At 50.0% G+C, this 23,374-nt stretch overlaps 9 protein-coding genes across 9 annotated transcripts; 6 read left to right on the top strand and 3 right to left on the bottom strand.

The window, feature by feature from the left end:
• The first annotated feature begins 63 nt into the window (after positions 1-63).
• On the top strand, positions 64-2,971 carry BDV27DRAFT_114641 (WD40 repeat domain-containing protein). Its single transcript, XM_032064611.1, has 2 exons — positions 64-1,299; positions 1,414-2,971. Exons 1-2 carry the CDS (start codon positions 372-374, stop codon positions 2,853-2,855), a joined length of 2,370 nt encoding a protein of 789 aa, XP_031932857.1. The 5' UTR covers positions 64-371; the 3' UTR covers positions 2,856-2,971.
• A 308-nt stretch (positions 2,972-3,279) lies between these two features.
• BDV27DRAFT_120468 (uncharacterized protein) lies at positions 3,280-4,723 on the top strand. Its single transcript, XM_032065113.1, has 3 exons — positions 3,280-3,544; positions 3,635-4,317; positions 4,413-4,723. Exons 1-3 carry the CDS (start codon positions 3,433-3,435, stop codon positions 4,548-4,550), a joined length of 933 nt encoding a protein of 310 aa, XP_031932856.1. The 5' UTR covers positions 3,280-3,432; the 3' UTR covers positions 4,551-4,723.
• On the bottom strand, positions 4,724-9,524 carry BDV27DRAFT_120466 (class I myosin myoA). Its single transcript, XM_032065112.1, has 9 exons — positions 9,156-9,524; positions 8,822-9,055; positions 8,718-8,763; positions 8,171-8,653; positions 6,425-8,122; positions 6,279-6,370; positions 5,982-6,229; positions 5,380-5,933; positions 4,724-5,328 (listed from the first exon to the last, which is right to left on the bottom strand). Exons 1-9 carry the CDS (start codon positions 9,156-9,158, stop codon positions 4,901-4,903), a joined length of 3,786 nt encoding a protein of 1,261 aa, XP_031932855.1. The 5' UTR covers positions 9,159-9,524; the 3' UTR covers positions 4,724-4,900.
• A 1,492-nt stretch (positions 9,525-11,016) lies between these two features.
• On the bottom strand, positions 11,017-12,255 carry BDV27DRAFT_120462 (OPA3 family protein). The gene has a single exon (XM_032065111.1). The coding sequence runs from the start codon at positions 11,990-11,992 to the stop codon at positions 11,261-11,263; it is 732 nt and encodes a 243-aa protein (XP_031932854.1). The 5' UTR covers positions 11,993-12,255; the 3' UTR covers positions 11,017-11,260.
• Positions 12,256-12,919: 664 nt separating this feature from the next.
• On the top strand, positions 12,920-16,503 carry BDV27DRAFT_141051 (uncharacterized protein; the record flags this gene model as incomplete). The annotated part of the gene is made up of 4 exons (XM_032069771.1): positions 12,920-13,228; positions 13,288-13,730; positions 13,800-15,882; positions 15,958-16,503. 4 exons carry the CDS (start codon positions 12,920-12,922, stop codon positions 16,501-16,503), a joined length of 3,381 nt encoding a protein of 1,126 aa, XP_031932853.1.
• A 1,162-nt stretch (positions 16,504-17,665) lies between these two features.
• On the top strand, positions 17,666-18,612 carry BDV27DRAFT_172412 (uncharacterized protein; the record flags this gene model as incomplete). The annotated part of the gene is made up of 1 exon (XM_032075869.1): positions 17,666-18,612. The coding sequence occupies exon 1, from the start codon at positions 17,782-17,784 to the stop codon at positions 18,610-18,612; it is 831 nt and encodes a 276-aa protein (XP_031932852.1). The 5' UTR covers positions 17,666-17,781.
• A 607-nt stretch (positions 18,613-19,219) lies between these two features.
• Positions 19,220-19,994, top strand: BDV27DRAFT_120458 (GNAT family N-acetyltransferase). The gene is made up of 2 exons (XM_032065110.1): positions 19,220-19,682; positions 19,760-19,994. The coding sequence occupies exons 1-2, from the start codon at positions 19,247-19,249 to the stop codon at positions 19,975-19,977; spliced, it is 654 nt and encodes a 217-aa protein (XP_031932851.1). The 5' UTR covers positions 19,220-19,246; the 3' UTR covers positions 19,978-19,994.
• Positions 19,995-20,342: 348 nt separating this feature from the next.
• BDV27DRAFT_172409 (D-isomer specific 2-hydroxyacid dehydrogenase family protein) lies at positions 20,343-21,921 on the top strand (the record flags this gene model as incomplete). The annotated part of the gene is made up of 4 exons (XM_032075868.1): positions 20,343-20,651; positions 20,745-20,811; positions 20,928-21,214; positions 21,338-21,921. Exons 1-4 carry the CDS (start codon positions 20,495-20,497, stop codon positions 21,919-21,921), a joined length of 1,095 nt encoding a protein of 364 aa, XP_031932850.1. The 5' UTR covers positions 20,343-20,494.
• Positions 21,922-22,020: 99 nt separating this feature from the next.
• On the bottom strand, positions 22,021-23,301 carry BDV27DRAFT_120456 (DUF1295 domain protein). Its single transcript, XM_032065109.1, has 3 exons — positions 22,559-23,301; positions 22,173-22,491; positions 22,021-22,115 (listed from the first exon to the last, which is right to left on the bottom strand). Exons 1-3 carry the CDS (start codon positions 23,269-23,271, stop codon positions 22,071-22,073), a joined length of 1,077 nt encoding a protein of 358 aa, XP_031932849.1. The 5' UTR covers positions 23,272-23,301; the 3' UTR covers positions 22,021-22,070.
• Positions 23,302-23,374: the final 73 nt, after the last annotated feature.

Raw genomic sequence — 23,374 nt, 5'->3', positions numbered from 1 at the left:
CCACTTTTGTCATTCCAACCACATGGTATAACTTGACTCCCGTCTTACACAGAGCCGCAAGTTTAGTTTGCGACACCTGAGGGAATCCTTTTACGCCCAACCTGACCGTGTTCTCCGCGTGGGGGGGATTGGTGGGAGACGAAGCTGCGGGGTGACCGACGGGTTGCAGAGCCAAGATCTGTGATCCCCGATCGAGAGAAACGTGGACGGTTTTCGCTGTTCCTGTGTGACTTCCCGTGCCAATCAGGCCCCCTTCAACTACATTACGTCCTGGTCTCGTCTATTGCGATTCTGTTTGCCTTCCCGCGGCTTGCGCGAAGCTCTTGTGGTCGAGTTGTCGGCTTCCGAACGAGGCGCTCCATGAAACGGCAATGCCTAATCAGAGTGGATCTGATATCTCCTTGACGTCGTCCAGCTCGTCAGTATGCCCAGGTGACCGCGATACGAGGCCCGGCTCCTCATCATGTGACACCCTGGCCCCGTCGCAGCATCGTCGGCCTTCTTCTTCCACCCAAGAAGGCGTTCCGGTGACAAGAGATCAGCAACCGGTGTTGAGCGATACTGATGCGGTCTCAAGTGCTTTCGACCCGACAGACCCGGGTATCTCTGCCATCATGGCGCTGCCTCAGTACCCGAGCGTCGCTACTAATGAAGCCAACTTTTTGGCTGTCTCCGAGGTCGTAAATGCGGTGATCGATCGCGATTCTTATTTCCGCCGTGTAGGGGAAGGGGATGAGGGAACCGCCCATCGTCACTCATCGCCACCCACCGACTTGTACATGTCAGATTCCGAGATGACGGATGTATTGTCCGACCTGGGCGGGGTACCCCTTGCGCCATATGAGAGCGGGCAACTCGGCATGGAGACACTGGTTCACCACTTGATCGATCACGCAACAGCCAGGCGCGCCATCTCTACGATTTCGGAAGATAGTGAAGACGAAGACGAAGATGCCGCAGCCCTGATCACAAACTACGACACTCCTGTAAATCAAAATCCGTCCACACCGATATCTGAGCAGGATGATCTCCTCGACGACGCAGAGAAGTTTTACTCGGATGAAGAGAGTGGCAACTACGATGAAGATTTCGCTGACCAGTCCGAAGTTTACCAGGATGGGGACATGTCGGAGGTGGATTACGACGATTTCTATCGAGGCATAGATCATGACCTGGGCTCACAGGCAACAGAAGTCACGGGCCATGATGACCACAACTACCCCTCCGATGGTGAGGATTGGAGTGGTGGAGATTTGACTGGCGATCCCCGCTTTCCTGCCTCCGTCATACACGGAACCAGTATGTACTATCATGGTCTCACATGAGCCAACTTATCTTTCTTTCCTTCCATCCATCCTTCTATTGTATAACTTGCTCAGACTGAGGCCATGCTGATTGTCTTGTGTGCGATAGCCCATGAAAGAAACTTTACTATCGACCAGTTTATCTCTCAATGGCTTGTCCAGTCGACGGCGGCCTCGATACCGAGTCTTCCGGTTATATCGATGGCAATGCCACCAAGTCCCATTTCCAACATCCTTGGCTGGAATCCTCCAGCAAAGATCGCACGGCCGAGTGGGTACTCAGGAGACTTTTATGACATCCAACAGATTCCCTGGTGGGAGACCTTACGAGTCAAGCGAGCAGACGCCCGGGAGCTGCGAGACCTCTGGTATACGTCGTATCATAACTTAGAGTACTCGAATCAACGGCCGGGGTTGCGACTATCGCAGGAGGAGTTTTACTTCCGGGAAAAGGCTATGTACACCAAACATAAAGCTACGATCGAGCACTTTCAACTCCGGAACCTGATGTCCGTGGCAGCCTACAATACGGTGCACTTTTCCCAAGAGTCAAAAGTGTATTCCTGGGCGCCTGCGTATGATAACGTGAGCTGCTTGATCGATCTGTCCAAACCGTCTGCCGAATCCGGATTCCACGCGCCCGTAAAGATCTCTACTATGAAGTCGGCTCACGACGTTGCCATCGCTGGTGGGTTTGCAGGTGAATACGCGGTGCGGGCAGTGGGCACGCAGGAAGGTAATGTTGAAGGTTTCGTGACGAAAGATCCCAATGGGATCACCAACCATATCGATGTCGTCCCCAGTCGCACGAGCCGGTCGCCGATGGGCATCTTTGCATCCAACGACCGACACCTCCGCGTGCTGGACGTGGAGACCAACACCTTCATTGCAGATCAAGAGCTGTCACGAGCCATCAATTGTACGGCCACCTCGCCGGATGGACGTTTGCGGTGTGTTATTGGGGACTCACCTGACGCTTGGGTTATCGAGGCGGACACGGGACGACCTGTACATCCCCTCCGGGGCCATCGCGATTTTGGGTTTGCGTGCGCATGGTCTCCCGATATGCGGCATATCGCCACCAGCAACCAAGATAAGACAGTGATCATCTGGGATGCACGGACCTGGCGCATCCTGGAGAAGATCGAGTCGGACGTCGCGGGGTATCGATCCCTCCGATATTCGCCGGTCGGCGGCGGGCCACGCACGCTACTGCTGTGCGAACCGGCCGACCGCGTCTCGATCATCAACGCGCAAACGTACCAAACGCGGCAGGTGCACGACTTCTTTGGGGAAATCGGTGGTGCGGACTACTCTCCGGACGGCAGTACAGTCTGGGTCGCCAATACCGATGAACATTTCGGTGGATTTATGGAATACGAGCGACGCCAATGGGGACAACGATACGGAGTACGGGACTTGCCTCATGAATGGGTGCGAGAGTCCGACTTGGACGAGGATGAACGATGCGTTCTAAGCGAACGAGAGCGACAGATGCGTTTCTGGTGGAATTTAACCGACGAAGAACATGAGGAGATGTTACTGGTGTAACAATCGGATTGCTACCTTAGCCGCTGCAGCTCAAACAGCTTCATCCTCAAAAGAACCATGCGCTGCCACCGCCATTGGTTGTCGAACCTGAAGAAGGGGAATGATATTCGACGGGGGCGTTTTTCGGGAAAGAGGGATTCAATATTTGCGACGCAAGCGTTCTATTACGGAATCTCCGCATATTTTATTTTATTTTTATTTCTTTCTTTACCCTATTCTCTTTTTCTTCTTTCATGTCTTACTGTATCTACAACATACTGGGAGGCCTGCTGACTGCGTTACGAGATACCACTGAATTGATTCCTGCACATTGTTTTTTTTTTTCCATCGAATAAAAAGGTCTACGTAATACCCGTGTGGCGACCAAGATCGGTGTGATCTGATCGGTACCCAATAGTCGGGGCTGTGGCTGGGCAACCCCACCGCCGATCTTCAGCTCAACCAAAAAGCACAGCCGCAGCCCCTCCTCGTCTCGGAAATAAATACCATACAAACAACAAAACTTCCCCCTGATCCATCCTTCCACATCATCTCCTATCTTTCTCTCATTAAAACATCAGAACCAAAGAAAATCAATATGGGTTTCTCCGACATCCTTCAAGACGCCGTCTCCCAGGCCGTCAGCCACGCCACTAACAACTCTGGCGGCGGCGGCAACAACAACAACAACCAGGGCGGTTCCAACCAGAGCTACGGAGGAGACTCCTACGGCGACCGTCCCTCCCACGGCGGCAACCAAGGCGGCTACGGAGGAGGCTACAACGACCGCCCCTCTCAAGGCTACGGAGGTGACTCCTACAACGACCGTCCCTCCCACGGCGGCAACCAAGGAGGCTACAATGACCGTCCCTCTCAAGGCTACGGAGGAGACTCCTACGGTGACCGCCCTTCCCACGGCGGCAACCAAGGCGGCTACGGAGGAGGCTACAACGACCGCCCCTCTCAAGGCTACGGAGGTGACTCCTACAACGACCGTCCCTCCCATGGCGGCAACCAAGGCGGCTACGGAGGAGGCCCCTCTTACAACGACACCTCTTACAACGCCCCACCCCCCTCCCACGGCGGCTATCACAATTCCAATCCCTCCTCCCATGGCTTCTCCGACAGCGACGTGAACCCAGCCCTCGCCCACGCCCAACAGCACTCCGACTCCAACTCCAATGACTCCTCCCTCTTCAGCACCGCCCTGAACTTCATCAAGGACAAGCAAGGCCGCTCTTCCTCCCCCGACATCGACGAGTCCGAGATGGTCCAGTCCCACCAACAGCTCTACAATGACGACGATGGCAGCAAAACCCATGATTCGAGGTCCCTAGGTGCTGGTGCTGCCATGCAGGCGCTTAAGATGTTCAGCTCCGGCCAGAGCGGTGGGTCTTCCGGCGGTGATCAGAATGCCTTCATTGGTATGGCGATGAGCCAGGCTGCCAAGCTTTGGGAGCAGAAGAATTCGAGTGGCAACGTGGTGAGTTTTTTCTTTTTTTTCTTTTTATTATTTGCTTTTCTTTTTTCTTGTGTGTGTATTTGACTTTGGATGAATGCTAATCTGGGTTGCTGTAGACCGATGATAAGCAGTCGGCTGTTAACAAGGCCGCTGAGATGGCATTGAAGATGTACATGAAGAACCAGGGTAGTGGATCGTCCGGTAGTGGTGGGCCGGCGTTGATGAGCTTGGCCAGCAAGTTCCTGGGCAAATAGGTTTGGTTAATGGTTTAATTTGTTTCTTTCGTGTGAATATGGTATATGGTTTATGTTATATTGTTGGACATGACAGAATGATATACAGAATGATCTGCTACTATTGAACGCATGAATAAATACATGCTATGCCTCTTGAAGGGTGAAATTTGATCACAACAATTCTATTTTATAATCTAAACAGCCAGGGTTCATGCAGCGCCAAACAATGAATCCCATGGTATCAGTAGACCAGCAAATCCAAAGCAAAACTCTAAACTAGAACTCGGGGTAAAAAAGCGGATATTGGGAATGAGAATAGAAAGAGAAAAAAGAAAAAAAAAAAAAGGTAGAAAGAAAAGCAAGTCAAATCACCACTCATCGTCGTCGTCGTGCTTGCCTTGCATCGCATGTTGTCGTGCTCTCAATGCCTCTGCGAGGCCTCCTGCTAAGCTGGCGTTCGAGGTACTGTTCGGCGTCCCGCGACCACTACCGCCGGATGAGTCGTGCGAGTTCATGCTCACAGCGCTATCCCGAGGCGCTGGTGGAGGTGCCGGCACCGCTTTTCTTCCAGCCATATTCGGGCGCTTCGCAGGTGGTGCAGGAGGTGCCGGCTTTGCCTTGGCTGCGGCCGCAGTAGCGGCGGCTCCGTTGGCAGACGGCACCGGACTTGCCCTGGGTGCGGCTGGTGGCGGTGGTGGGGGAGTAGGCTTAGGTGTAGGCGCGACTTGCTCTTCTAGATACGCCTGGGGGGTCCAGCCCTGGACGGACGTTGTCATGTTCATGCACAACCACCAACCTACTACACATTAGCCTCGTAAACACAAAAATGAAGAAGTCAAAAGCTTACCGTTTCCTTCCTTCGATACAATCTGCACAACTTCTCCCGCCCGGATGTCCAGCTCGTTGGATTGGGCACTAGTGAAATCGTACAAGACCTTCGCGGTTGCTTTCTTTGGTGCCGGAGCGCTCGCAGGTGGTGGTGGGGGTGGAGCTCTCACGGAGCCAGATGAGGCATTCCGTATATGAGAAGCGGCTGCGGCTGCAACGGGCTGGGGAACAGGTCTAGGAACGGCAGCTGGCTGAGGGGCAGGAGTTGGTTGTGCCGCAGCCGGCTGCGACTGAGGCAGGGGCTGGGCTTTGGGTGTAGGTCTGGGTGCAGGTCTGGACGCCAGTTTCGACGGCCCGCCACCCGGACCCCCGGGGCGCAACAACTTTCCTTTGGTGACTGGTCGCGCTGCAACTTGCTTCGCTCGCGGTGTCGGCTTGGAGACCGAGCTCGGGGGCTCACCGGGGCTAGTGTGAATAGTGTGGCTCTTGTAGGTATCAACGTTCGGAGACGCGGCTGGATCCTTAATAGCTTTGACGGTAGCCAACTTGCCGGGCTTCTTGTTGTATTCAATGCTATATTGGATTAGCGGAGGGAAGCACATATACATGAACAAGACTTACTTCTCGGAAATCTTCAGATTCAATTGCCCACGCAAAGCGGTCTGAAGATGAGTGAAAAATTCCGTTTTGAAGACACAGTTGATCAAAGGATCAGGTTCCTGCCCACCGATGATTAAGGAGAACCAGTCGTCTTTCAGGTTTGAGGTGCTGACAGCTTTGATGGCACCAATCGGTACCGTTCTTTCAGCTGATATTTGCAATTGGTTATTGACAAGAGTTTGTGCCACGATATATACATGTCGGTTTGTCTGCAATTGTTAGGATACGATTTGTTTTCGGCATCGTCAAGTCACTCACCAAAACGAGAATCCGTGGAGAAGGTTTACTAGACCGACCAAACTTGGAGATCAGGACTTCACCACGGCAAGAAAAGAGGATATCCTCCGACCCTTGCATAAAGTCAGCGAACATTGTCAACTATAAAGTAGTACAATTACACTTACCGCTAATGCCTGCACCGTTGCGGATCATCTCTCCCGGTCCACCCTTGTTACCGATTCCAATGTAGTCACCAAGGAATCGTCGAGAGCCGAGCAAACTCATTCTGCGACGTTCCTTACGACCCTGGAGCACCTGATGACCTTGATCACGCACCTTAATAAGTTCAAGACCGCCGGTGGTGCGACGCCAGAATCGCTGGATGCGGATGGCGCACTCAATACGATAACGAAGGTAGTTACGCCATGCGCGCTGGATGCGAATGGCCATGTTGTGCCAGTACCGGTCACGCATAGCCTCCAGGGCAAAAAGTGTTTCGGGGGTCTTAACGAACACCTTCGTGATACCCATCTGGTACTCCTCTGCGGGAATGCTAGTGTCCTTGAGGATCTGCCGAGCGCCTGATTCTGCGTCGCCGGTCCATGTGTAATCGCCGGCATAGGACGTCTTCGGGGACAGAAGATAAAAACGCTCCACGAACTTATCGAAAGTTTGACGATAAGCGAAACCAGCACGTCGAATTCGGACGTTTTCCTGGAGACCGAGGTATTTAATTTGATGCAGAACGTTTCCAACGTTGTACTCCTTCGGGGCCTTATTGTCGTTTGGCTTGATGGTACGAATATAGGATGGTTGAGCTTTCATCAAGGTAGCCACCAGGTCGTTAGCGGAAGCCTTGATCTTATCGCTAGCAGTAGGTGGGCGCCTCTTATCATCCTGGTTGACCTGGTTAGGGAAAAGTGTGTGGACAAACTGATTGCCGCTCGATCCAACAAGGTTCAGCAGATCCTTCAGCAGCTGGTCTTTGTTCTTGTCCGTCATGCCCTCTACCGAGTAACTGACGTCACCGGCGTAGTGCTTGACAATGAACTGACCCTGTCGGTTCTCGAAGTTTGGATTCTGCCCGAGGAAGTTCAGTCTGCCCACAAATGTGTTGTCCGCAGCGCCAGAATCGGCATGCGCTGTTGCGCAAGCGTCATTGAGGGCAGCGAAAACACCCGGTGGCCGCTTGTCTTCAATCAACGAGCACACAACCTTGTTATCAAAATATTTGATGGGCGTCCACTGGATCTGCTCGCGAGCATATTCGTCTTGTTCGGCCTTCAGGGTCAATTGGATGAAAATTTGCTGTAGTTTCTCATTAACATAGTTAATGCAAAGCTGTTCGAAAGAGTTCTTGTCGAAAATTTCGAACCCATAGATATCCAGGATTCCAATTGAGTTCGCTACAGGTTCCCTGGCAGTTAAGGACTGATTGACACGACCCACGATCCAATCGAAAAGATTGAAATAGATCGCCTTGGATAGCGCATCACGTACGGCAAGGGCTTGGACAGTGTTCAGAGGAACTTCGTAAACTGATCCCCTGCGGCCTCCGCGAGCGGTTTCCATGATGCGAATAGTGAGCGCTTTGTTCACCTGAGCAGGATCAACTTCCAGCAAGTAAGCGACAAAATCAACAACCGACTGATCTGAGATAGCAGCGTTTCCAGAATCGTCCTCAGCGAACTGAACGTTTCCAATCCACAGAATGGCCGCGAGCATTCGGAAGACGTTGTCCTGTTCGGCTTCGCTCATGCCGATCACACCCATTGCATTCAGAGTATCCCTGAACTCGGCACTGTCGTCCACCCCGGGCACGTCGAAGCATTTCGAGCGGCTTGTATAGAGGTAGGATTGGGGCTGCTGTACACCAAACATATCTACCATTCATTAGACCATTTTCGCTGTTGTGGGGACAGAAATCATACCTCGATATTTCTGCGGCGCTGCCTTTGTAAATTGGTAGAAGATGTGGAAGTTTCGCTCGTTGGCGATCTGACCGACGACTCGCGATTTCTCTAGCAAGTAATTGGTGATGTTGGCGCCAACCGGCTCACCGTTAGCATTGAATTCCAACTCCAGGTACTTTCCGAACCGAGAAGAGTTATTGTTGCGCAGCGTCTTCGCATTACCGAATGATTCGAGTAGCGGGTTTGTGGCCAGAACCATGTCTTTCGTCTGTTGGATGGACGAGTCACTTCCGCCGGATACACTGGCGATGTACTGCATGATCCGCTTTGCGGCCTCTGTCTTCCCCGCACCCGACTCTCCGGAAATAATCACACATTGGTTATCTTTGTAGGATTTCATGTTATAATAGGATGATTCTGCGACTGCGAAAACGTGAGGGGGAACTTCGAGACGGTTCTTACCCCGATAGGAGTCGAGGACACTATCGGTATAGATGCCCACTAGAAAAGGGGTCAGTCAGCTTATGTCCATCCCCTGATCATGCCTTTCAATGGGACTACCTACAGTCTCGAAACGGGTTCACAGACACCAACACATGTCCGATGTACGTCTAGAAGAAAGACAACACTTAGTCCCCGTCTGGCGCATGCCCCGCGACATCAACTTACGTAGATTTCGTCATGCTCGAAGCGGAGTTTCAGGTTGTCGTTGATGGCTTCATTCGAGATCTTGCTCAGCAATGTAAGATCCGAAACACCAATCTCCTTCTTCTTCGTTGTCTCAAATGTGGCCTTCTTGACCTGCGGTTTCCCCGCTTGTCGCCCGTCACCCACATCAGCGACCTTCGAGCGACCGAAGCCTCGACTCTTCTTCTCCCCGCCAACAGGACGTCGTGAGTGTCCCTAATTGCAATCGTGCGTCAGCGGAATTGTTTCTTGGGCTTAGGTCCAAGCCAGCATCGCATGCAGGAGTTTGCCAGACACAGAGAAAGAGGCGACTCACCATGGTTGTTGTTACCGACTACCCCGGATTGGGCGCCCAGGCGTCAAGATATGTGGTGTATAAGTTTAGAAACGGGGTATTGTAAAGTAAGCGTTCAGGAACTGAGGGGAATGAGCGCAAAAGAAAGGTCGCTCATTCCAGGTGTATACACACACGAATAAAGAAAGTGAAGAAGTGTGAAAACGAACAACGCTCGTAGAATGAGTGGTGCAAGATAATGGGGGGGAGAAGAAGGAGGAATGACGATGTGGTGCCTGTGGAGGACAAGACGCAAGACCGTCAAGTCACTACTAGTATTGTTATTCGGCGGGACAGCCGATGGAACCTCCGTCTGCGCCACACACACACGTGTGGCACCGTTGGGTCGACTTCCTTTCAGGTCGACAACGCGCAATCCCTTAAAATCCAAGGCCTGGTACTGGTTAATAATCTCGACAATATTCGCCTCTTCCTAGGGTTCTGGCGGCGAAATTGGTGCCTTGTCCCTGGAGATCCAGGATTTTTACTGCAACATGACATTCAATATATTATTACTATTAATAGGATTTCTCAAATTATCTATATATTCTCCGTATTCGTTTTTATGTAAGGTTGATCTACACAGTATATGGACTTCAAAAGGAGTGACATATTAGCCTCAGGCAGCCATTTTCCATCAGTGTCCCTAAGGGTCTCCCTACGTCATCCCTGCATCCTATAGTTCGAAGATTTATCAATAGAAAATGTTTCCCTTAATGCCCAATACGGGAATCCCTTGGAATAAAGACAGAATTGATCGACTTTACATTATATCTATCTTTCAATTTGTCATTATTTAGTGCATCTGGGGTAATAAGGGGTAGGCTCGGCTTGAATAGAACTGGGATTATACAATTACGACTATATATATTGACCAGACCCTTGTATTAAACCACAACCTTAGTCAACTTCATTAGGAAACCAGACTGTATCAAGGATATTAATAATAACAATAAAAAGCAAGCAAACAAACTAAGTTGCACTCCTGTACATCATCATTCACATACCCTATCATGATCCCAGAAATCTGCAATTTCTCTTGTTCGCACTTCTCCAAGGTAGTCCACCAGAACATTCCATCCTTCTCGGGAACGGACGGCCTGACTCAGACTTCTCAGTGACGGAAACAGATCACTTAGAATATTCCTCTCCTGGTCGGAGAGTACGTTGGGGTGGGCAGAAGTGACATGAGATAGCAAAGCCATAGAATCAGTAAGAGAAGGGGTTTGCAAATGTATGTCAGCAAGACTAGTCGTATACTCTTCGAGGCAGGAAAAGAAACAGGATGAGTCAGGTATGGGGATTATGGGGATTAGAGCTGGTAGACATTCGACTACTCTGTCAGTATGTTGTGCATTGGTCAGTACCAGAACAGGATCTGTTTCTGATGATGGTAGATTTCCTACAACGCTTGCAGAGCCAACAGCCCGGCCAGATCACACTTTCCACTGGCTCTGTTAAATGAATCTTCAGAGAGAAAGAAGGCGATTGCATAATTTTGGTAATATGTGTCATTCCGGGAATGGTAGAAGTTAATTAACCGAGAGGACGTGTTTTCTTTGTCCGAAGCTTGAATAGAGGATGGGCTGAGGAGAAGAATCCTCAGGGACAACGAGTAGGACTGCAACGGCAAGTTGAGATCGCAGTTTTGCAGTTCGCTTTCTAGACCAATAGTCAGGCACATAATTAGGCAGGGGAAATAACGCAGTCCGCACACCTTCCAGTCCCAATGTGGATGCCGTTAAAACAGGACCGATGACGTTCCAGATGGCACGGCGCCGAAGCGTAAAGCAGAACTGCCCACGAATAAGGGAAAGGGATGGACTGATTTGAGTATTCATAGTTGTGTAGAGTTGTATTGTTACGCACATAGCAAGTCAGAGTTATGTACACTTGTATCACAAGTCAATGGTAAGAGAGGAGATCAAGTCATCTGCTTCTTCTCCCTTGCACCAGAGAAGGGTATCTAAATGTCGCATCCCGGATATCCAAAATCTAAAATACCAACACGCGCCTTCAGCAATAAGTTCTATAACGATATCTGCACAAATTAAACGCAAAGAATCTATCCATGAGTAGGTAATCCCTCAAGCCTTTCTCGACTCCAAACCCTGGTCAGGCCTGGCGGGATTCTGTGCTGGTACTACCTCGCCAACAGGCGCGGGCACCTTTGGAATTGTCTTCTTACTTTCTCTGATGACTGATTCTGCTTGTTGTTCTGGCGTCTGACTAACTGGCAGATAGGATGAGATCCAAGCCCACCAGCCCTGCTCTTCGATTTGTTCTCTTTCCTCTTGTCTCTCGACGTCCCAGACCTCGCGGGGCAGGATTCTATGCGACGATTTCGACAGCTCGCCATGCTTTGCCTTCTGTGCTAGAAGCTCTTTCTCGACAGCGAGAAGAGCTTCTCGGGCGGCTTTTTCGGATTTTTCGAGTTCGGCCAACCGAGTTTCGACATCCTCTCTTCGGGTGTTTTCTTTCCGTCGGGACCTCCACGATTCGAATACAATCAAACCACCCGCCACAATGAATAAGAATGTCTCACTGATGAATGTCGCGCCTGACTCGATCGCCTTGGATTCCGAGAGGGGTCGGATATGGGGTTTCGGGGCTGGCTTCGCTGCCTCCTCGGCGGCCGCTTTGGCTTTTGCGATGGCATCTTCTTCTGCTTTCGCCTCCGCCTCTGTCTTGACCGTGGGAGATGTGGGCTTGTGTTTCCTTAGAGCGGCTTCGGCAGCTGCTCGCTTTTGAGAGGCGGCATTGTCACGGACAGCACCTAACCGGAGCCGCATATCGAACCGATGAAGTGCTTGCGCCATGGAGACGCAGACTTTCCGAAATCGTTCATGTTCGCGGGCTTGAGCTTTGATGCGATTCTACTCGCTGTCAGTATCTGTATGATTCACAAGGTAGGTGGCAGCATACGGCGATCGGTTTTGACAGAGTTCGAATCGCGAGCGAAGAGAGTTTTAAGGTGAGAGACATGATGGGGAGGAGGGAGAAGAAGAGTTACAGGTTAAGGGTAGGGAGTGAGGAAATAAGCGGGTAGCACGAAGTCCATGATTTCTACTGTTTGGAGAGCTAATCGGGCTAGATGGTGCGTCATCTGTGCACATAACTATTTTACTAAATAAGGTAGTAATGATCCCGTGCTTGTGCACGCTGATGTCAGCAATGTCCGTTGTTCCGGCATTCGGATCAATGTTTATCGATTGCCGTTTCGGGTAAACCGTTTGGAGACCAGTCGTAGGATTTCCTCTCGTCGTTCTAAGTCATCCCTTCATCTCCCCCCATCACCCCCACCCCCCTCGCAGGCTTTCAGTCCGGTTGGAGCGGCCTTGGATGCATATACTTGTTTTGAGCGGCATTGTTTGATTTTGTTTGATTTTTGGTAAGTGTTTCTCCGTGGTCGGGCTTTTCTTTCTTTCTTTTTACTTTTCGGGTCGGTGTTGGCATCGCCGAATCAATTACTCAAGCGCATGTCTTCAATGCGCTGCCCGATGGGTACCATTAAAAATATTACTTCACCGTTTCCTATCTTCTTCGGGTTATACTAATGAGGCATAGGCAGTATCACGCCAGTATACCCCTTCCGCGCTTGATTCTTTATAATTGATGAACGTTACGACTGCCCTGCCTGATTTCAACACTTCTCTCTTCCCGTGCCCAATTGGTCTCGACCACTATTATTGATACCCACCGATAGCGAGGCCTAGAAGAAGAGGAATAAAAAAACAAAAGAAAAAATGGAGGCATTATCACCGCGATCAACAAACCAAGTGATCAAGCCCAAGCCCATGGAGCGCAAAGTTTTAGATCGCAATGCTGCAGCTGCAGCTGCAGCTCAAAAGGCTGCATCCTCAAAGAACCATGCGCCGCCGCCACCATCATTGGTTGCCGAACCCGAAGAAGATGGGGAGCGATATTCGACGGGCGCATTTCTTGGTAAAGGAGGATTTGCTATCTGCTACGAAGGCACTTTATTACGGAATAACCGCGTCTTTGCTATGAAGGTCGTCAGGTCGGAGATGGCACAGAAAAAAATGCAAGAGAAGGTACGTAGCGCACCCCTGCAGGACCGAAGATTGATAATTACTGATGGCACCTATGATAGTTTCGCACGGAGCTTCAAATCCATTCGAAAATGCGACACCCTCATATTGTCACCTTCCACCGCGCTTTTGCTTTTGAGAAATGTATATACGTGATCCTAGAGTTGTGTCCCAATGGATCGGTCATGGATATGGTTAAGAAGAGGAGATCCCTCAGTTTACCGGAGGTGCGGCGCTTCATGATACAATTATGCGGTGCGGTGAAATATTTGCATAAGCGGAATGTTGCACATCGCGACCTGAAGATGGGCAATCTTTTTCTTGACCAGAATATGGATATTAAAGTGGGAGACTTTGGCCTCGCAGCTATGATAATATCTGAAAAGGATGAGAAGAGACGAAAGACCTTATGTGGAACGCCAAATTATATAGCACCCGAAGTACTTGATAAGAGTAAAGGAGGTCACACACAGAAGGTTGACATCTGGTCATTGGGCGTGATATGGTACGTGGACTTTTTCTTTGACTGTTGACATGGGAGATACTGAAGACTGGGGCTAAACAATTCTTCTAGCTTTGCAATGCTTACCGGATACCCACCATTCCAATCAAAGACCCAAGAAGAGATCTATAAAAAAGTCAGAAGTCTCACATACGTTTGGCCGAAGGACTCAGAATGCTCCAACCATATTCCAGAGGAAGCCAAGTCGCTTGTTAGCTCTTGTCTTAACCTGGCGGAAAATGAACGCCCAGATCCCGATGACATTGTCGAGCACCCTTTCTTCCATATGTATGAAGGTTGCATACCCAAAAGGCTCGATCCTGCATGTTGCCTTGCTAAGCCAGTATGGTTGAAACCGGACGAACCCCGTGGAGATCGCATGATGTTTGGAAGTAGCTTAGACTACGATGAGAAGCTTGCGGGTTACATAGAATATGTCGATGATCCGAACCAGCGGTACCCTATTTGCAAGGCAGCCTTCTATAGTCTCTGTGGTGTGGGGCGAAAGCCGGATGGCTCTGCTCGCAAGGCAGCCGGGAAAAACTCTTCCAAATCTGCGTTTGCTGAATGTCTGGTGGAGGAGGAGAAAGGCCTCCAGCCGGTGATTCCGCTGCCCGAAGATATTGTTTATAGATATCCTCATGCGCCCGAAGGAGACTGGAGCATCCCTGAAGCGACGCTAATGAGTCGTAGGGATGGCGCTTCACAAGATACCACTCTCCTCTCCTCTAGAAGCACTTTATCCTTGCGAAGCAACTCGGTGTCGCTCACACGGACTCAAGCGGCACTTGCTGCAGCCCAGCAGCGGCGCCAAGCCTCGCAGAGCCATGCAGCGACCCTTCGGCAGCAGGCATCCATTGGTCGAGGCTCACTACGAAAGATCACTGCTCTCTGCGACCCACCGGTTTTAGCGGCACCAGCTCTTCCCGAGGTGAGAGAGCTAGCTCTGGATGCCGCTCCTGTGCCTAGTGGTGGACTTGCTGAGAGGCCTATCCGCGCGCGACGTGGCGTGTCGGCATCATCTTTGGGGCCAGTGCGTGACTCGGCGCGGAATGTCGCATCGACGGAGTCTAAAACTGGTCATGAAGCCGGTCATTTGACTGTCGGCAAGACACGTTCGCAGTCCCGGCGCTTGGAAGCAGCGAACCAAGAATCAGCTGGCCTGCCTAATGCCAAAGAACGGCCTGTGCCTACAGCTCCAGAGTTGCCGATCGTTTCACGCCAGAGCTCTTTACGTGCTCCAACCAAGACCAAACCCAAAGACGCCCCGAACCACAAGGACGGCTGCAATTTGACCGCAAAGGATGAATTGGATGCCCAAAGCCGTCGCTTAGCGGCTGAAGCTCAGTCTCAACAGACAGGCCGATCCGGTAGCAAGCCATCTCCACCATCTGGAAGTAAACCACGGTCCTCGATAGGGCTGCACCCTCTTTTCCATAAGGATGACTCGTGCGAACTCCTGCCCCGGTCCTCCGTCATTGATGTCAATGCCGATCTGCGGCACATGCTGGCCAACTTGGTCCCTTATTCATCTGCTCGACGACGGACAGCGTCGAAGCGTGCTCCCCATACGTATGTCATCAAATGGGTCGACTATACCAACCGGTACGGAATTGGGTACGTTCTGGACGATGGAAGTGTCGGGTGTGTGTTCAAGTCTGGTATTGGGCAGCCAGCGAGTGGAGTTGTTATGCGCGACGGGGAAAAGCACATCCGCCGCAAAGCCCGGCATCAGGAGAAAAAGGGGAATGGAACATACGCCTACTCTGAAGCGGGACAACTTGTCCCTCGCAATGGACGGTTGGTCGAGTTCTACGAGAGTTGTGACAATGAGTTGCCCGAGCATCGTGGTAGTATTCGCCGCGCCTTTGTCTCCCCTTCCGTGTTTGAACGGGAGAGTTCGTCCAGTTCCTCGTCCGGTCTTGTATACAAAGCCCGATTGAATGCCAGTGTTGAATGCGCGCGGGCCGACGCTGAAAAGATCAAACGAGTCAAATTAGCACACCAATTTGGCGAATATATGATCGGATCTCTGGGAAGAAACGAAGCGTATCTCGAGGATCAGCTGCCACCGGACCACCACGGCCAATTTGTCAAGTTCTACCAACGATTTGGCAATGTAGGCGTCTGGGGATTCGGTGATGGTGCCTTCCAGGTTAGTTTATCTTTTGCTTTTCTTTCTTTGCTTTTACAACATCCCTTTTCTCCTGCTAACGGTTCAATCCTGTAGTTTAATTTCCCGGATCATACCAAGATTGTCATCTCGCCCGGTCGCACCAGAAGCTCGTCTCCATGGATTGACTTCTATCATCTCTCCCCGTCCGCTGCTCGCTACTTGAGTTCCAAGGGAAAAATGCACCCGTCTGGATTTGATAGCCGATCCATGGCATCCGACGAGGCGGGCACATTCCTTAGTATCGCGTACGGGACTGGCACTACTCCCAAGGATGAGCGTCTTCGCGACATCCTGGAGGCGAATGCGTTTTTACCGAAGATTACTTTTATGAAGACTGTCCTCAAAGGTTGGATTAAGCTTGGCCGCCTCGGCGAACGATCCTCAGATCAGCAATCTGCATCCGATGGATTATTCTGGGAGGGTGCCCAGGAAAGACCGCAACCGGGCGGAAGTGGCGGCAGATTTGTCTGGGTGACAGTAGGAGCACCTGGAGGGGACACCGAATATCGATCCGTTTCCCTAAAGAAGGGCGAGAACGAACCGGACGGCGAGATGGATGTATTAAGAGAGCGGTTGCGGAGGTTGGGAGTCCCATCGTAAAGCGATGGTCTACACACACACACACTCTCTCTCTCTCTCTCTCTCTCTCTCTCTCTCTCTCTCATGACGACACGACATGACTTGCTTGAACTGTTACGTGGCTGGTATTCTGTATTCTCATAGCATCTTATATTTTTGTAGAGTTGATCCGTTGTTAACAATTTTGCATTGACTACCCGGAGTTATTATAATCATCTCACTGATGTATGATAATACGCTTTCATCTTGTTGACTTTTATTGAGCAACTGTCCTGCCTTAATCTTTAATCACCACCTAGGAATGAAAAAAAAGCATTTTCCAGACCTTGACTCTGCAACTTATCCCCACCCCCCGAGATATGCTCTATATCATTCGTCAACAAGGACCCAAGATTCTCACAGGTGGGTTCAAGTTCTGTACGAGAGAAAGTCAATATACTGGCCTGAGCAATGAGCAACTCGAATCGATATGACAGGCTGGATCCATGGGTTCGCTTCGGCATTAACCAAAATCTTAGTGCTGCCGATCCATGCCCATTGTGATCCGATCAGCCGTGTTCTTGTCAAAAGTGCAATTTGACCCTCGTGCCATTATGCTTTGGTCCCTGTTTTTGGTCCCCTTTTCATCCAGCAAAGTGTTTTTCGTGAGGTTGAGTTGACTGGCCTCATGAAACCAATGTGATATATATGTTATATGTGTACACCTTAATTCGTTGCTTCTGATAGACAGGGTCTGATTCACGGCAGTTTTTCCCGGCATTAGCTCGAGCTCTCTACATATGAGCTCTGCCAAAATCACGGCGCAATTTCCACTTCTTTATGACCCATGGCGGATCCACAGGCGCCGTCAAAATTTCAACCACCCACAGCTGTCTATGAGTGGCTGTGCCATGTTAGACTTACAATTTCCCGTCCGCTCCTCTTAGCTATAGGGTAGCTTGCCAAAATCTTTCTCGATCTGCAGTGATTAGGGTCCAGCAGTGTGGGTATGCCTCCAAAGTTTGGCACGTTTTCGAACCTCTCCGCCCCAATGATTGGTTTCGACTCATGTTATTTTCTCTCTGTCACTCGTGGTGTCTGTGCTCTTCGCAGAAAATGCGACCCATCACGCAGAATTTGGTTAGCTGAGTCTCACCGATTGGTAGGACCCAGTAGGAAAGCCAGGGAAGCAATGATTATTGTGACCCATACCCCGGGATTCTATCGGGAAGTGAAAGCGTCTGTTCCTGCATATATAGGGTCCTTCCCCTAGCTTCGCTATCGGCGGCGCGATAGCTCAACAAAACTCCTCACATCACCATGTCAAGTGAACAATACCCACATCGCGATGGCCTCGCAAGACGGCTGCTGGTCGCCTTCCTTGGCCATCCAGACCCTGTTCTCCCCACAGCAGCTCATAGTGTATCCCCGATGAACAATCACAACGAAGCAATGGGGTTGCCGCCAGAAGTTCGAGCAAAGCGCCTCACAATTGCCAGAACGGAAGCAAACGCGCTGATTCCACCCAGTGACAAGCTTCTTGTCTTCCGTGCCCTCACAGGCATTGACAGCGTCCCGACATTGAATACACTCCACCACTACAATCGTACCGCTCCCAACGTCGGCATCTATGCACGAGTGGTCCAAGCAGAGCAAGTCACTGCCAAGCGATACCGCTTTTACAGTATCCTCATCAACACCTGCTTGGCTATCCAGATTGTCGTGGCGGCGTCGCTCACAGCTCTCGGTGCCGCTGCTGGTCCACATTCCGCTGTAACCGCGTTCGGCGCTATCAACACTATTATGGCCGGAATCCTGACCTATTTGAAAGGATCTGGTCTGCCCGATCGACTGAAGCACTATCAGAATGAATGGCGCAATATCCGTGAATACATCGAACAACGGGAACGTGAATTCTGCTTGGATGGGTGCGATCTTGACGTACAATACGAAATCCAGTATATTGAGCATCTGTACGAAGGTGTAAAACGGGAGATCGAAGGAATGAACGGCGGCGGCAGCGAAAGTCGAGGGCCGATGCAACATGGTCAGTACAATCGAAGATCATTCTTGCCTTCGCAGCCCCGGAGCCAGGATGCTTCAGGTCCAAGCCCTGTGACGATCCCAGAACGGTCTTATGAGAAGATTTGATGTGGTTCACGCTGAAATGTGTATGTGCTGTGATATAATGTGTACTATCTTAGTTATTGCTGTCTGTCCTTCAGCGGGAGGGTTATGTGTGTACGTGTCTGCCTCAATATAGTCGGAAATCTAATGAACAAATGCAGTCTGCCTTTTACTAACGCGGGCACGCACTGCTTTGGATGTGTTTTAATATGAGAAATGATCTCGCCTTGCAAGCAACCGCTTTATTCATGCCATAGGCTCCAGCAAGCTACCTCCCAGTTGGCCATCAAGTGGAGGTAGCCTTAACCTCCGTCTTCGAGAAACTAGAGAAGATCCCAGACCAGACACCTGACCTACATGTCTCTACCCAGCAAACAGAATAACTATGCCAGAGATTTCCGAGCCCTAAGAAGCATACCTACTCCAAAAACTTCAATACTAACCTCACACTAACACCCCTAGTCCATCCGACACAAACTAAACCAGGAATAGCATTAAGAAAATCCTTTAATACCAACTATATTAACCCATCTTGGCATCGACCATAAACAACACCACCAAAACCCACCTTACACTTCCAATTCACCTCCCCATCACAACCAAAACAGCCAAAAGACAAAAAAAAAAAAGAGAAAGAGAAGATATATAAAAAAAGAAAATGCCCCTAGAACTCCACTACGCAACACCCCCAGACACACCAACCCTAGCAACCCTTTTCTTCACAACCTTCTCCGACGACTTCAACACGAAACTCTTCCCGCGCACACCGGACGTGCATACCTGGTGGACACGCGCCCTAGCCAAGGACATCCGGAACCCACGCAAACGCCTCCTGAAAGTAATCGACACGGACGCCGACACGGCTAAAAACGAGCCTTCGATTGTGGGATTCGCGCTTTGGTCACTTCCTGCCCCGGTGTCCAATGCCTCAACAACGGAGAATAAGACCGGGTCTGAGGGGGTAGAGATAGAAGAGCTTGAGGATGGGTTCAGTCCGCCTTGGCCGGAGAGCTGTGACGGGGCGTTGTGCGAGAGGTTCTTTGGTCGGAATTATGAGCAGCAGGTCGAGGTTATGGGGAATAAGAGGTATTATTGTATGTTTTACCCCTCTTCTTCTTCTCCTTTTCTTCAGGGTGTTTTGGGTATCGTGCTAACTTGAATGCGACGATAGATGTGGATATTGTAGGGACGCATCCTACGGCGAGGAGACGGGGCGTTGCGACGATGCTTGTTAATTGGGGATTGGAGAGAGCGAAGGAGGAAGGACTGGAGGTGTATTTGTCTTCTACGTGGGAGGGGAGATTGGTTTATGAGAGATTGGGATTTGAGGTTCGGTCCACGGTGGAGGTGGATGGGTATGTGCAGGATTCGATGGTTTGGGTTCCTTGATATTTCCCCCCCCCCCCCCCCTTCTATTTACCCTATATCTATATATGGGAAGGGGTGTATTTATATTCTGAGGTCCATGAGATGTATTAATTAGCCCAGCTGTACTATATATACTGTACATATTATGGAAATAGTATACATTATCGTCCATATCAACACCAACCCAAACCCAACTAAAAAGGGATACTAAAAACCCTAATTCAACCCTGAAACAAAGAAACAAAGGCTCGAAAGTTCTAAATGCAAGTTCAACCTCGGCGAAAGTCAGGCTTAGAAATCAATTTACTAGAGTCTAAGTTCCAGTACGATAAGGAAATCAACCCATTAATCCAAAACCCCACTTTCCCCCAAAAGAACCGCGTGCGATTCCCTCTCAATTGCGACATAGGCTACACTTTTTTATATCATACACACATTTCCTCCAAGTATATTTTAAAGTGCAGTGCAGTGCAAGTACTAATGTGTACAAGCAATTAACAGAAAGTACCAGTACCAGACAAATAGAGACAGAACAACAATGGGCGACGCAGCACTAGCATTAACATCTAAGGAACATCTACTGATAGCCTTCATGCGCGACTTAGCGCCAGATCAACTGGACGAGATCAAGGCCAAATTCCCTCAGTTGGAAGTATTGAGTGTGACGTTGAAGAGGGGGGAGGATATCCCTAGTGGTGAGTTTTCCTTATGCTATCTTATCCTATCCTGTCTAAGCACATATATATATAAAACTAACATCAATTGTTGTATCTAATGTAAACATGCAGAACTAGCCAGAAATGCAACTTACATTGTTACATTTACTAATCTCCCGAAACCCGAGGATGCCGAGAAGTACGTACATAAAACTATTTATCCCCTTTGCATATATATATATATATATATATGAATCCAGAGTTGATTGTTGAGAGAGGTTGACGAGATGATATTAACATACTATATATCTATAGTATTAAATTCATCCACTTCCTCTCCGCCGGTCTGGACCATGCTATCCAGCACCCCATCTTCAAGGAAACTGCTATCCCCTTGACAAGCAGCTCTGGGGTGCATGCGCCCCCGATCGCCGAATGGACGGTTATGAACTGGCTCGTTCACTCACGCAAATATGCATACATGTACGAGGGGCAGAGGAAACACGAATGGCGCGATAGCAACAGTGGGTACTTCCAGGGGGTGCATGACCAAGTCGGGAAACGGGTTGGGATATTGGGATATGGGAGTATTGGGCGACAGAGTAAAGTTCTCTCTCTTTCTTTTTTTTCCTTTTTTTTTTTTTCTATATACGCCCACACATTTACTCCTATCAATACATACGCAGACGCAGACAAAGACCTAGCTGATAAGAGATAACACCCAGTCGGCCGAGTATCCCAAGCCCTAGGCATGACAGTCTACGCCTACACAGCCTCTCCACGACTAACCCCGTCCTCACGATACGACAACGGGTTTATAGTCCCCGGCACAGGGGACAAAGAAGGCACAATACCCGATTCCTGGCATCATGGAACTGATAGGGCATCTATCCGTGAATTTCTCAAACTCGGTCTGGATCATATAGTCATCTCGCTTCCGCTGACGCCGCAAACGACGCATCTTCTCGGCGCAGAGGAATTTGCGCTCTTGGCTGCTAGTCAGGGGTCGAAAGGGGTGAAGCCGTATTTGACGAATATCTCCCGTGGGAAAGTACTCGATCAGGAGGCGTTGATTGCGGCGTTGAAGTCTGGGGATTTGAGCGGTGCGGCGTTGGATGTGACGGATCCTGAGCCTCTGCCTGCTGGGCATCCGTTGTGGGAGGTTCCTAATGTGCAGATTAGTCCGCATGTGAGTTCTTTGGGGGTGGAATATTTTCCGAGGTCGTTGGATATTGTTAAGGAGAATGTGGGGAGGATATGGAGGGGGGAGGATTTGTTGAATGTGTATAAGAGGGGGAAGGGGTATTGATTTCTCTTTTAATTCTTTTCTTTGCTTTCTTTCTTTGCTTTTTTTCTTTTTTTTTCTTCTTTTTTTTCCCCCCTTGGTTTTGTGTATGTTAGTAAGTTGTTTATGGTGCGGCTTTGATGTTGTTTCTTGATTTAAGTCATGAGCGTTTTTCAGGTCAAGCATGGAAACTGTATGTTTGGAATGAATTCGTAACGGTATACATTATAATATATACTGCAATATCAGATACTTGTACACTGACATTATTGCAGGACCCATCCCCGAATAGCTTCTTCTAAAACAACACCAACCAATCCACTGCCGACAGCAGCCCAGGTCCACGGGTTCGCCAATTCAGAGAGGCTAGGCCAGAAGCTGTTCTTCTCGCGACGCCATGCCTGCAGCTGCTGATATTTATGCGGATCTTGCTCCTTGTATCGGGCCTCTTGGCTAGCTTCGTTTTGCTTGTCGCCGCCGACGAAGCGGAGGTAGACGTAGTTTGCGACAGGACCCAGGAGCACAAGGGGATTGAAGGTGTTGGCAGCGTTGAGGACGACGAAGGAGATGTGCACCAAAGCGTCACCCAAGTAGCTATGGTCCCATTAAAACCTGATCCTTCACTTTACGGCAGGAATGGAGCTTGTAGAGATTTACTTACTTTGGATGACGAACGATACTCCAGACACCGTGACGGCACAGATCAGTCCGTTCCTGGCGGTGCAGTTCTAGCTGGCAATCGGCCATAGCTTCCATAGCGAAACCAGCGCTGAAGAGTGCTACACCGAGACCGCGAATGGTGGCGACAGTGTCAGTGTCCAAGTCCAAAGACGAACCAGTCAACCGGAAAGGTAGAGTGAATGGAAGGGTGACAAGAGTTAAGAAAACGGCCTCGGGAAGGAATTGCTTCAAGAAAGCGGATTTCCAGAATCCAGGATCCTTCGACTTCATCTCATCGTATCTTGGATCGTCTTTGCCACGGGTGATGGTTCTCTTCGAGATGCGGTAGAACAGTCGGGTACCCCAGATCGTCACGCAGCTAAGTAGTACTTTCTCGGTCCAGGGGATGGCTTTCCAGGCGGTTGAAAAGGAAACATTCTCGTAGAAAATCTGACGGCCAACGGCGCTCCACCAGGCGTTGATCACTTGACTTGATGGCCAGCACCAATCCTTGATCTCGCCCTTGTCGGTAGTTTTCGCTGCGATAAAAGAGGCAATTGAAAGTCCGGTGTGCAAGGTGAATGAGGGGAGGATAGTCGATTTGAAGATGCCGACATCGCCTGTGGTTAAGCCCGGCCTGGGCTTTTGCGCGGCTAGTTGGTCAAATGTTCGGTCGATGTCGACCATCGGCTTTTTGGAGCCGTAGATATCCATATTTGTGAATTGGATGCAATTGAGTCTGAGGAGTAGAATGGTGCATGGTCGGTTTTATAGCTGCTATGTAGGGGTTGATGTCATGGTTTTGTAACTATTTAAG

This window comes from Aspergillus caelatus (assembly GCF_009193585.1).
Source record: "Aspergillus caelatus strain CBS 763.97 unplaced genomic scaffold BDV27scaffold_9, whole genome shotgun sequence".
Taxonomy (NCBI): domain Eukaryota; kingdom Fungi; phylum Ascomycota; class Eurotiomycetes; order Eurotiales; family Aspergillaceae; genus Aspergillus; species Aspergillus caelatus.
Note: the sequence above shows the minus strand (reverse complement) of the source record. Positions and strands in the feature narration are given on the sequence as shown.